The sequence below is a fragment of the Buteo buteo genome, chromosome 1, assembly GCF_964188355.1.
Source record: "Buteo buteo chromosome 1, bButBut1.hap1.1, whole genome shotgun sequence".
In the NCBI taxonomy this organism is placed as follows: Eukaryota; Metazoa; Chordata; class Aves; order Accipitriformes; family Accipitridae; genus Buteo; species Buteo buteo.
Genome location: NC_134171.1, coordinates 64679977 through 64693164, shown reverse-complemented (window position 1 = coordinate 64693164; position 13188 = coordinate 64679977). Strand labels below are relative to the sequence as shown.

Below are 13188 nucleotides of genomic sequence, written 5' to 3'. Positions count from 1 at the left end.
TTAAATCTGACCCAAGTTAAAAAACATCCTGTCTTGGAAATGTGAATAGATCTATGACAATAACAGAAACTGAATATAAGTGGAGTTATGTCTTCAGCAGGAGCCTTTCAGCAAGCAGAGATGCAGTTTCATCATCCCTCAGTCATCCCCAAATGCCCCCCTGACCTTTTGATATCATTCTTCTTTTCTAAGAACTATATAAAATGTCTCAATGCACGGATGTGTTTAGACAGTCCAAAAATTCTCAGATGACAAATGTCCTGTTCTGACATCCAGCCTCTGCTGATTCCCAACAGTATAGTACTAGCTCAACACTTCCATTGCTAATTGCAAGACACATGTGGACCTCACATGAACAATGGGAAACATGCATTAAAAAATATATTCATCCTGTCACACCGGTGGTCATGCCTTTCTCCTCAGCTTGCCTGACAGATTTTTAAGGATCAATGGTACATACAATCCATCAAACAGTAAGCCACACTAGGTACTTACTTTTATAAATGAGTCACCAGGGTTGCGCACCTCACAACAGGAGTAATAAAGAATTAGACTTCCTAGGTTAAGTGAGTTACTGCATGCTGCACTCACATGAAGCATGTTTATCCTATCATTGCTAATTAGTCACTTGTACCCCTTCCTTAGCAATTTCACGTGACACATTCTGCTTTTGCTGCACATACGAAAGTTCCCCTTTATGAGATGCATAAGGCCTAGCCATATAGTTTGCCGAGTGTATAGACTTACATCAGGATAGTAATCTACATTGGGTACCAAGTGCTGGATCAGAGCTTCCAGAGACCCAGACAGGAGGTTGTTCTCATGGTAATAGAGCCCTCCACAGTTGTCCTCTTTTGACTGATACAGGTTCCTGTTGTAGCCACTGCTGTCAAACACAGCTGCAAAGGGAGGCGTCTGTGGCATCCTTTCCTGAGGAGACACACAAGAGAGAGATGGAATAATTACCAGAAGGTGCAATGTAAGAGGCTTTCTGTGCTCCAGAGATAGTACTGCACTAGGAAGAAAACCCAGTGTCACACCCGGGGTTGCTTGCACACAGCAGTACAGATTGTAATGCCTTCCAGCCCGTGCAGATTTCTCAGGAAAGGGCCGACGCAGGCTCTCATCACTGCCTGCCTATCCCAGTTGCCAGGTGCTTCTTTTATATCTTGCTGTTTCCTCACTAAATGACAGTAGGAGGTTAACGTTAAAGAGTTAGAAGGAGCATACAAGAATCCTGAAAGCTTTTGGGGACACGGCGTAATGTTCGTTGACAACTTTGGGCAAATCCTGACAGTAGCTACCCAAGAGCAGCACGCTGATGGCGAAGCGTGTTCAGGCTGTCGTGGGCTGACACAGTCAGTGCAGAGGAAGAGAGACTGAAGTGAAGCCCTGAAGATGTTACGTGTGAGGACAGTCTCCTTATGTGACACGACAGCCATGTAACTGCAATCAAAAGCTCCAATTTCCCAACTCCACCCTGGTAAATCGGTGCTGGGTTTTTCCAATTACGCTGTGACAGGTGTGACCCAGGCTAAAGCCTGACACTTCAGTGCATCTGTCTCCACCTACTCTCTGAGTGGCTCCGCAGAAATTTGGAAAAATCTGCCTGTGTCTAGGTGCTTACCAATGTTGTCCAAGTTCACCAATGATAACGAAGATGCGAGCAGTGTCAGAGATCTGTTAAACCCTCTCTCCAAATTCTGTGACAATGTGACAAATCCAGCCCTGTCTTTTCCAGCTTCAGATTTTCTTAATACTTAAGGAGTAACAAAGCAATTGGTCATCAGTCTGCATCTCAGTGCCTGTGGAATAAAAGTGTCTTACCAAGGAAGTGCCAGTGCTGCAGGCTGTTCCAGAGTAGTGGGTGGGCAGTGAGGGGGCTATGACTACCCAAGAGCTCTTTTTGTGACACAGTATGTGAAAAGGGCAAAAGATAAAAATCTCTCTAATTACTTGAGAGTTGAATTATACCCTCCCCTTCCCTCTCCTCCCCCCTCCTCTGCCTTCTGGGAGTAGCAGTTCTCATCAGTTTAAGGAACCTGGGTTTTATAGCCTTGACTGTGAGCTAAGTTTGTGCCTGATTTAACCACAAATACATGCTCGTTTTAACTCTACTACAGCAGTTACTGGGCTGTAAGTGCTAATGGGGCAGCCACATTCGGGGAGCGGACAGATCAAATGCAAAAAGGTATCGGACACTGCTTCCCATCCTTCCCAAAACTGGGAGGCAAGGGAGATCAAATTGAGAAGATAATATCCACAGGCTGCTGTGCTTGTGTGTGACAGAGCATGTGTGTGTGCCTGAGAAAAGCATTAATGCCTCTGAGCCATCATTGTAAGTGCAGATGCCGTTGCTTTTCTTTTCATTGTATCAAATCCTATTTGGGAAAAGGCTCTTTAAAGCCACAGACCTCAGCGAACACCAGTCTGTGAAGGCATCCCATTTTGAGAACAACTAGTGATGTGACAGCCTGGAGATAAATAGCGTGCTGCCATCTGTGTGCCCTGCAATTCACAACAAAGCACTTTTCAGAGTGACCTCAGTGGAGATGAGAAGCTATTAAGTTACTAGCCAGATTCCCGGGGACCTGAAGCACCACACAGCCAGCCACAGGCTTGCTGCTGCTGGCAGCCTGTCCAGACCATGGAGGCATTCAAACCAGCGCAAGACTGAGGGATTCAGTAAGTAAACAGTAAGAGAAAGCCAAAAACTGTTGCAAAGACAGAGAGGGATGGTGAAGAGAGCCTCCTGGCCTACGTGGCTTGTCCTAATGCCACCGTGCAAGATGCCAAAATGTACCTGCATCAAAATGTTCCTTCAGGCAAAATTTAATTTGAGACACACAGAGCCTCCTAGTGCCTCATCAAGAGGAAAGAAAAAAGTCATGAGGTCATTAATAGATACACTGATTCAAAACAATAAAATAAAATTCCCAAAAGTCTGGCCCTGAAATGTACATATTGGGTCATGTGTTCTAACTATTTCTGGAAGCTGCTTGATAGAGATGGTTCAGTTCTGCTTCAGTTGTTGAGACATCAAGTTGTACTAGCTAAGAGATGTCCTGTACGCTCCGCATTCAGACACTGAGGATTTCACTTGTAAGTGAACAAGACACAGGACACGTTCTCTGTGTGATGAAAAGGGATGATATCAAAGTGTGACAGAGATAAATATAGCATAGCCAACAGGATGATTCATACAACACATGTGCTTTTCCAGCAGGACTCCTTTATTGCCTTGACCTTGACTCTTCTGCTGTATTTTATATGGAGGTGGAGACACAAAGCAGCATGTTTAGTTCTAATTAGCTGAGGAGCTAAATAACACCAAACCCTGCCTTCAGAATAACTTGAGTGGAACTGAAATTTGGTCACAAGCAGAATCTGGTCCACAAAGCCTTGGCATATAGGGCAGAGGTATCTTGAGACCTAAAAATATTGATAAACCACAGCAATACATCTGACAAGCAGGAATTAGAAAAAAAGACAGGAAATATGATTCTAGTGAAAAACATCCTGAGAGTTAAAAGTGGAACTTTTTAACTGGGCTTTGGAATCATTTGGCTATCACTAACATGGAAAACATTTCCCTCTCCTCTCTTTCTCTTCTTTTTTTTTTATAAGAAGGAAAAGAGTGGGGTTTTTTTGTTGTTTTTTGTTAAAGATCTAACTTGAAGGAAAGAGCAATGAAATAATTTCCTGGCTCTGTCAGTGATGTTCTCCTGAGACAGAGGGAAGAAGTCGATAACTCTCTGCATTGTGGAAAGAGGAATAAAACATTTTTTCTGCATTTAGTATCATTATGGAGAACATGAGATCTTGGGCATTAAGGTCCAAATTCTGACTTTGAGTAGCCTCTGACAAGAAAGAAGTCTCAACCTTCCCAGTAACAGTAGTGTAAATAAAAAGCCAGAACCAAAGACAATGTGCTCAAAACCCCACCATTTCCTGCAAGAGCTGAACTCCAGTTTGGCAAAACTAAAGGAATCAGACGTAGCTTCCAGGCTGCAAAGTGCTTGTCCAAACCATTATGTTCAGCAACAGAAAAAAAATCCGTTTTCTACTAGCAACTGTGAAAGGTTGCATTGTTGTTGGTTTTTTTTCTTTTCATTTACATTAAAGAGCTCAGTCTGCACATCAGGTGTATAAAACAAAACCAACAGTATGGACAGCTTGTATCCTTTATAGAAGCACCCACTGAGGGGTTCAGTAGTAGCCAAAAAGGTGCCTTTAAAGCCACTGCCAAACATTTTCAGCTCCTCTGTTAGGTACAGGTATCTCCCATACTACATCCCTCAACCAGAGGAATGGTGACCGAATTTGTTATGAGTCCCAAGGCACACCTCTTCATAGAAGATGCAAACCTCAGGTGTGCAACTACATCCCCTCAGAGGTACCTCACACACAGTCAGAAACCCCAAACCACATTTAGCAGGTAATTACCATCCCCCATTGTTCTTAAAGATGCCATTATAAAATTGAGGTATGGCAAAACAAGACTGCTGGGGAAAGGACTATGAATCTTAACAGCTTGCACCAACCTGGGAAAGTCTGAGCAAGTCAGAATGAGCCTCGACTTTAACGAAGTAAGGACTAGGTGCTTGCCAGCAACATCCAGCTTTCTCTTAAGTGTTTCTGAAAAGCGTGGAGTATTTTAGACAATGACACAGGCTACCCAAAACAAAAGCATACCACACACAGAAGCTGCTGGTTGCATTCCATATCGCTGGGTGTGTTTGCTTTGTTTACAAAGCATTTGTTTTTCGCACTGGAAGGTAAAGTGAAATTCTACAGCTCAAGCTATTGAGAGGGTAAGAAACCTTAAAAACTCCCAGCCTAGTGTTTCATATGCCTTACTTGCAGAAACTAAGATCACAGAACTACCCCAGCTCAAGTCTTCTTGCTTCCATTCTTCCACGAAGAATTTGCCATACAATTCTGGCAGTGTGACTTCAGCATGAACTTTGACTTGCAGTTCCTTCCTATATATTGTCCTTCCTAGAAATACTTCTTATAAACTGTATCCTGTAAGAGGCAGAGTACAGAATGGTACTTCATACTCACATAGCAGATGGAAAGAAGAGTGACATGGACTTTTTCCTGGCTGAAACAGAGAGCAAAACTAAGAGCAACTCGGAAGGAATCCACCACAGAGTAACAGGAGGACTAAAATTATCCACAGGTGATACTGCTGGACATAACAGTATAAATACATCTTGAACACAGCAGAGACCAGTGAATTGCAGTCTGTGGCAGGGCAAGCAAAGACCTGAGGCACAACAAACCTGACTGAGCCCTGAGATACTGCTTCATTTTCACTAAAATAGCAGAGGATGAACAATTTTGTAAAGTTGTCAAAATATTACTCAGGCAACAATAGACTGCAAAGGAAAAAGAAAAACCCCAGTAAGCAAAGAACAGATCAGGAACTGAATTTCAATGAAAGGCATTTGCCTCCTGAATGTGCAAAGAAACTCTTTCTTGGATCTATAAATAGATTCAGCTGATGATGCGGGAAGGTCAGATGCAGCACTACTGACTGATCACTCAGGTATGAGAACTTTGGCACAGTAATTAAGCGGATCCTGAATCACTCAAAACTAAAGTCCTTGGATACTGAACTGCAAAAGTGTGATGGATATGAATGCATTTGTGTGTATGCTTGGGAGCATTAGGAAAAGTGCAGGGGGGGTTAAGAATGCCTTGAATTTCTAAAAAGCTGCAAGGTTGGAAAAAGGGAAGAAAACAAACAAGTTCCTCTTGATGCCAATGTACTGTAAATTCATGTCCCTTGCTTAAGACCCAAGAACCAACAACTCCCCTTCTACCCTTTCCCCATGCTCTTCTTTTGTGGGGCAGGAAGAGTGACGTGGATCTAATGATGCTGACGGTGGCCATGCCACAGCATTGCTGCTGTGCCAGACAAACACACGCAGGCAAACTACATCATGGCAAAAATCCCAATTGCAGGAAAATTAGCCAGGCCAAGGGAGAGAAAGGACAGGACATATGTTCCTCCCAACCAAAAGACATGAAACAATTTGTCTGTATTGCTGGACACACAAAAGCAGCAGCCTTGAAACACAGAACATGAAAAGAAGACCACACATATAATATATTAGCTTTCTCAACACACTTGTATCTTACCATGATCAAAACGTAACTGAGATTTCTATCTGTAGGTTAAAACTGAGGACGCCACAATTATTAAAAAAGACGCTATATGAAGAGTGGTCCATCACTGACTGATTAATCTTTTTATTAAGTTCATTTGTAAGTTATTTTTTAATTTATGGACAAGTTCTTCATCTGGATGATGTCCTTTTAATGTTTTAATTCAATTTTTAGTTCAAAATAAGGCTGTCCTCCCATAAATGCATTTTTTTTTAACCTTGTAAATCTCTTTGATAATCCCACATCTTTTTTTTTTCCAGTTTCAGAGGAGAAGTTTAAAACATGAGCCATACAAGATAAATACTTAAGTGACACGATGGATTAGCACAGCAGTGATTATATGTCACAAGCCACCAGAGATTCTAGAAAAGTTCAGTCCATTGCACGCTCCATAGTGATTCCTGTAAAGCTGGAGTGATTTACAGAATGAAATGGAAAAGGAGGTACAAAGGGCTCAGACTAGCCAAAGCATGCAATGAAATACCGTCTATTTTAAACAACAAACAACACTCTTTTCTACCAAAATTTATGAGCAGACAGCTGAACTGAAAACAAAGAGGTTTTGATAGACAACTAATCCTGGGCTCATATTAAGAAACAACTTCCCCCCTCCAGGATCTATTTCCTTTAGAAAAATTCATAAATGGACTGTCCTCCAAGCACTTTGTTCAAAACCAAACCAATGCACAAGCTGCGTATCATTTTCTCTGTCCTACATGTTAAATTTTGTCCAAAATCAAATACCATCAGGAAAGGCAGACAGCCTACTGGCTGGCCAGCACAAAGTGTTAAATTGGCTGGAACTGCTGATGGCAAAATCGAAAGCTTTGAAATAAGAGTACAAGTATATTAAATTCAAAGAAAACACAAGCACACTACTAAACCCTTATGCTTTTTTAACTTATTGAAGCAGAGTGGGGTTTTTAGAAGTACACGGCATTCCCCTAATTGCACCCAGTGAAGTACAGAAGAGTTTTGCCATTGGTTCTATTGGGAACAGAGGGGTCTTAAATATTACAGTCATAAAAGGCTAAAATCCCACCTTTCTATTCAGTCAGCTGCAGACTGGCTTGGTCAGGGCTCCCATCCACCAGCAAGATGCAGAGCTCTACAGACCCGAGAAGGTTACCGTCCCCAACTTCTGCGCTACTGAGCAGACGGCTGAGCTGCTGCTCATCAATCAGCTGATGAATTGCTGCAGCCTGCAATCAGGAGTTTTAAGGCAAGTGAACAGCAGCGATGATTTACTTCAAAACATCATGCTGTAAAGCAAGTGATTCAGCAGCTGATTCACAGTGGCTCAGCTGTCCAGGAACGGGGTGTGGGGTGGGCGGAGAGCTGGGACCTGCAATGTCATCCATGCTATGCCATCCCCACGAGTGAATCAGAACCCTGGCACCCTATCATTTCCGTAGCATGCTTTGTGCCTCCTGCGTACTTCATACGTAAGAAACAGAAAATTTATGTTGCCAGTAGAGACAGGAGTGTAGTTTCCCCTGCCCTATCATCAGAAGAGTATTACTGATTTCAATGTGGTATTAGACTTCCACTAACCTGGGGGAATATGATCCATGTTATGTGACCTCTGTAATACCCACCTCAGGTGACCAAGGCCAAAAGATACACCTTCTCTATCTGCACAGTTAGTAGCTAAGCGTAGGTTGGAACTAGTTCACAGTGATAACCAGCTTCATCAAGAACTGTTCACATATCCATCCACAGTCAACAGAAAAAGCATCATGTCAGTGCTTAGACCTGGCAGTTGGGAGCTTGGATCTGCTTCTGGCTCCGCTACAAGCTCCTCACATGGCTTCAGTCAAGTCACTCAGTTTCTCATTACTGCATTCCTCTGCTTGACAGTACGTAGAGGCATTAGTGTGGGGTTATTTCACTAAGTTCCAAGATATTTTTTTGAACGGGGTATAGAAGGTGTATCATACCATATTAATGCCAGAAGCACAGTACTAGCCTTAAGCATGAAGCTCTCTTGACATGGTTCCTTCTTCAACCTCATCAAAGCAAGACATCTTCCAAATCCAAAAGCTGTTGCTCTTTGCAGACATCCATGCTTGGCCTTTTGGTGAAACCTACAATATGCTTCAGAAGAAAGCACCATTCCCTTTTATAATCATAATAGATAGTCAAGTTACAATTTACAACAGCAAGCTGTAATAGTGTTAAAGAACAGTACTTAATTTCATTTAACTGGTTCTACCTAAAACCTCATCACCAAATGTCTCTTTTGCATTTAGATGATGCAGAAAAAATGCTGGTTTAAGGCAATCAGTTCACATAATCTGTTTTTCCATTTACTAAGACCTTATGTTTCCATGAACAGTACAGAATTCTTACTGACATGGACATACAGCAGGTTGAAAGTATATTTAGAGTTTCTGCAGTAGAAATACTTCAGTTAAAAAAAAAACACAAAAAACCATCTTTAGGTTGAAGATAAAAAGGGATGGTCCCACTTTGACAATTAAGAAAGCAAATACAGCTCTGTATCCAGATCAGTTATACTTGCCTTGTACCATTTACACCTGGCCTGAATATCAGCCAGTGGTTTCTAGACCAGAGCTGGGTCTGAGATATAGGGGACTTGTGAAACAGTTGGCTCCAATCAGCTTGCCTGGCTCCTTGGGAAATCAAGAAGAACAGTCTAACCAAACTGACTGAAAAGTTTTTTCCCTTGTCTAGGCAGGGCCATAGCAGAAATCTCCTCCGCTCACACGCTGCATCTGCTGGTTTGTGTCAGCCTTTAAGACCCCGCAGCAGTTCCCACGCTTGACTGAAGGTGGACCCTTGGGCTCTGCAATCGATAGGTCGATCTCCTTGCCTTGAAACAATTACACCTATTAAGTCAACACACAGTAGGTATGGTATTGAGCAAACGTATAGCAGCTTGGGTTGTGAAAAGATCATTGTAAACAAGGGCTAATAGTGTCTGAGTCCCTGCAGGATGTTTAAAGGAGGATCAACTCGCAGCCCTGATGGGCAGGTACTGTCAGGTCAGAACGCTGCCTTCATGCGGGAAGCACCTGGCCTTGTATCAATGAGAGCAATTATCTCAGAAAATATCCCACTCCCCAATCTGACTCAAGCATATTTATCCTCTGTCTTATTGCTTATGAATCTAAACGTCTCATTGTGCTGGCTGGTGCAGACTCACAGCTTCCCAGACTCATCTCTCTACTGGCGCGTAACCTGGTATTTCTGGTCCTGTTTCCAGATGTGACAAGATGCAAGCAGAGTACCTGACCCCATGGGAGGGGCAGGTGACCTGGGGAACATTTTACTCTCGCGAGAAGATGTATTTTAATGAATCAAAACCAAAATAGTCAGAATATGTGGATCTGAGTCATACGGTGCTATTCTAGAGCCACCTAGGAAGACTGAGCTGTATTGTTTCCACGATCCTGCTCATTTTCTAATTAAAAATACAGCCATACTGAATACCACCCGTTCACATTTCTCACTGTAGTGATTTAGGTTTTTTAATACTACTTCTCACAGCATCTATAATAGAGGAGAAATTAGCAATAGCTTTCAGCTAGAGGTAGAGGCTTTGCCTCCTGTTTGTAAATTATGTATTGTCCTTGCTGTAGCTGCAAAAAGCACTCTGGAACTTTTGTTTGCAAGCTCATTTTCTAGCAAAGTGTTTATTAGATGATGTGACTCGGTGCCACAAACCCACGCCAAGCAAAGGGCACTTGTCAGTGCTTGCAGTGTATACCTGTGTATCTACTACCATCTGGGAAAAGATGTATGAGAGAAAAAAAAAAGAAAAAAAAAAAAGAGTATGAGCGATCAGAAATTCTGCTTCTTTCATTGAAACACAGGCATCCTATTCCAACTGACAGCTTCTTCCTGTACTGCCCAACGATCTACTGAACAGTAGAACAGTGCTGAAATAACTGAAGAAAAGGAAGACACGTTGAGACAAGGGCAAAATTAGCTTTTCATTTAGAAACACTGCATACAGAGACAAGGAAATAAATGGTTAGGATCACCTCTATCTCCAAAAGTTGAGGGCTGTCTTCTGAAGACTATGCTTTAAATTAAATCTCCCATAACAGCTACCCTGTTCAACATTGGAGCTTTGACATTAATCTCTCCTAATGGGTGAGAAGGATCACAGTTAATGGAAGGAGTTCTACAAACTGAGCAGGGACACAGTTGCAAAGAACGACACACCCACATCAAGGATGTGCAAGAGTGAAGTGAGCACCACAAGCTTGCCCTTTGCCAAGTCATTTGACTGACCTCCCACCACGTTTTCTAAGCGTAATGACACTCCAGTTAAAATCAGTACGAGCTGGCTGACTGCATTGTGTAGAAAGAAATGTTTCTAAACCCTCTGATTTAGATAGGAAATCTTTGGAGCGTGAACCATCCAATACTTCTTACACCTGTTCTCTTTGTACAAGACACCTAGAGCTTGATATTCAGAAAAGCTGAGAGCCACAATGCATCCCTGCCATCAGGATCATTCAGCATCTTTGGCCCCAAACATCACCTAACCCTTTCAGAGATGATAATTTCAGAAGCACTTGGGAGTACCAGTTCTACTAAGTTTTAATCATTTAGCTTTGTAGCACTTTTCTAAGGGTAACACCAATGCCCAAGTAGTCATGTAGTCAAAGGTAGCCAAGAAAGATCCCACCCACACAATTCCGTCACCTCTAGTGGGTGTCATAATGCCAGACCCCTACAGCAATGTAGCACAAACTGACAATATGATCCACACACAGCTCCTTCCTATCTTCACCACAAGAAAAACTCACTTTCTAACCACTCTGAGTTACAAAAATAAACTCCCATGTTTTCAGTTCACATTCCTTCACTGATGGGGTTCCAGTGTTGGACTATGCCTGTCACTTCTGACACTGTGTGACAGAAGGTCACCCTGCAGACCACAAACAGGTACAGTGACTCACAGCATTCCCCAAGGACTGTTTAGGTAACTCATACAACTGGAGCACAGGTAACAACACACTGTGCTGTCCCCAAAAACCTCAACAGAAAGAAATTATGAAGAATGTGAACCACTGGGGATTCATTGTACCATATAAAAAAGCACTTTACTCAGTGTGTGGCACCACTGTGAGCTTAACCCCTGATAAACCAGTACATTTTTTTCCTCTTTTACAAAGAATTAACAAAACCTACAGTGGCTTGTTTCAGTCCTGCCTGTTTAAAAGAGTGATATCCCCATTGCTAATCCAAATTCAGAGCTGGGTTTTACCTATTAGGTCTCTCCAGCACAGCTCACCAGTTAGCTACTTGTCTTGAGTATATTTAGCATTGATTTTCAGCTGATTACCAGCTTTTCTCCAAGACTTCTGATTTGGAAGCTGTAAGATAAGCCTGAGGGACCCATCCCTCAAACACTGTTCTCAACTTTCAAAATAAACAGACAGACTAGAGATCCAGTCCTGCCTGCCCAAGTCCCCATTTCCCACAGATGGCACATTATCTCAGCCCACAGCGGTTGTAATCTCACTGAAAACAACCCCCTCAACACTCTTTGCTTAGACAGATAGCTGTCTGTGTGAGGTACAGAGCACCTCTTTGTTCACAGCTCTTGATTTTTCAGTCTATTCTTCCCCTTTGAGAGGAGTCAGCCCTCCTCTGCTCTATTCAGGGGAACTCCTCTGAAAGTTTTCCTCATCCCTCAGCGCTGTATTTAGCTTTACACACATACAGACTGGGAGGCACTGCTTGCTGTTAGGGATGCCTTAGTTTACAGCCTGGCCTAAGCACAACACAGTACACCTAAGTGACGAGCAACACATTGGTCCTGGGTCATTTAACAGCCGTTTCTCTCCTTTTGCCCCTGAAACTGCTCCCACCTCACTCAGCACAGGGGCCTGAAGTTTTACCACAGTCACACACAGCAGACGCCCAGCAAAAGAGAAGCCAGCCCATAAGCGCGCTTCAGTGACACCACACACACACCTGTCCTGCCCACACACCCATTTTATGCAGCCCTACAACCACAATCTGGCAAATTAGTACTTTTTCATCCCTCCCATCCAAAAAAGCAGCCATCAATTGAACCGATGGGCTTAAGGAAAGAAATAGAAAGCTTCTCCGAGGATTACAGCCACAAAAATATCCCATCGCGCAGTTTTAGGACTCTGTTCCGTCTTAATACAGGGAAGGGTACAAGGAGAAGGACCCAACGACCGCACCGCCAAGTACTTTTCCTGCTGGGTTAAAGTCTACCTCCCCTCCCCAGTATCCTGGTCCCCCAGAAACGAGCAGCTCTGCCCACACAGAACTGGGTAGCTAACAAGGAGATAAACACCAGGAGGAAAGAGACCATCCTGACGGGGCTAGCAAGACGACGGACGGATGGACAAGATATAGACGGACGGACGCACACTCGAGCACCGCAGGCACCCCGGACCGTACCTGGAAGTGGCCGCAGGCGCTCACCGGCCCCAGCCGCTGCTTTACCGCCCACAGGCACGCATCGTGGACGGGATGGCACGGCACGGCACGGCAGGGCTCCGCTCCCCGCACAGCCGCTTCTCTCGCCAGGACTTCCCGGGCGGGAGGCGGAGCGCGGGAGATGGTGGTGGTGGTGGTAGTAGTGGGTGGTGGTGCTGGTGGTCCTGGTGGTGGTAGTGGTGGGTGGTGGTGCTGGTGGTCCTGGTGCTGGTGGTAGTGCTGCTGGTGGTCCTGGTGCTGGTGGTGGTGGTGGTCCTGCTGCTGCTCCTGCTGCTGCTGCTGCTCCCGCTGCCGCCGCTGCTGCTGCTCCCGGCCCGGCCCGGCCCGGCCCGGCCCCGCCCCGCCCCGCCCCGCCCCGCCCCGCCCCGCCCCGCCCCGCCCCGCCCCGCCCCGCCCCGCCCCGCCCCGCCCCCTTCCCCCGGGCCTCGGGCCGGGCGGGGGGCGCCCTCGCTGCGGCGCTGGTGCTGGCGGAGGCGGAGCGTGGGCACGGCCGCGGCCGCGGTGGCGGAGCCGGCTCCCGGGAAGGCTGTTGGAGCGGCTTGGCCAAGCCCGCTG

General features: G+C 44.7%; 1 protein-coding gene across 3 annotated transcripts in view; it reads right to left on the bottom strand.

Annotated features, from left to right (window-relative positions):
• Positions 1-12952, bottom strand: part of RASGEF1B (RasGEF domain family member 1B) — a 30669-nt gene extending 17717 nt beyond the window's left edge. The window contains exons 1-2 of one of the 3 annotated variants that reach the window (XM_075033614.1): positions 12595-12952; positions 748-930 (exon numbers count right to left, since the gene is read on the bottom strand). In XM_075033614.1, coding sequence (XP_074889715.1) covers positions 748-924 — 177 coding nt within the window. In that variant the 5' untranslated portion in view covers positions 925-930; positions 12595-12952. Of the gene's footprint in view, positions 1-747; positions 931-7219; positions 7629-12594 lie in introns of those variants that run through there. The other 2 variants (XM_075033622.1, XM_075033605.1) reach the window with 2 other exon arrangements.
• Between the last annotated feature and the right edge of the window lie 236 nt (positions 12953-13188).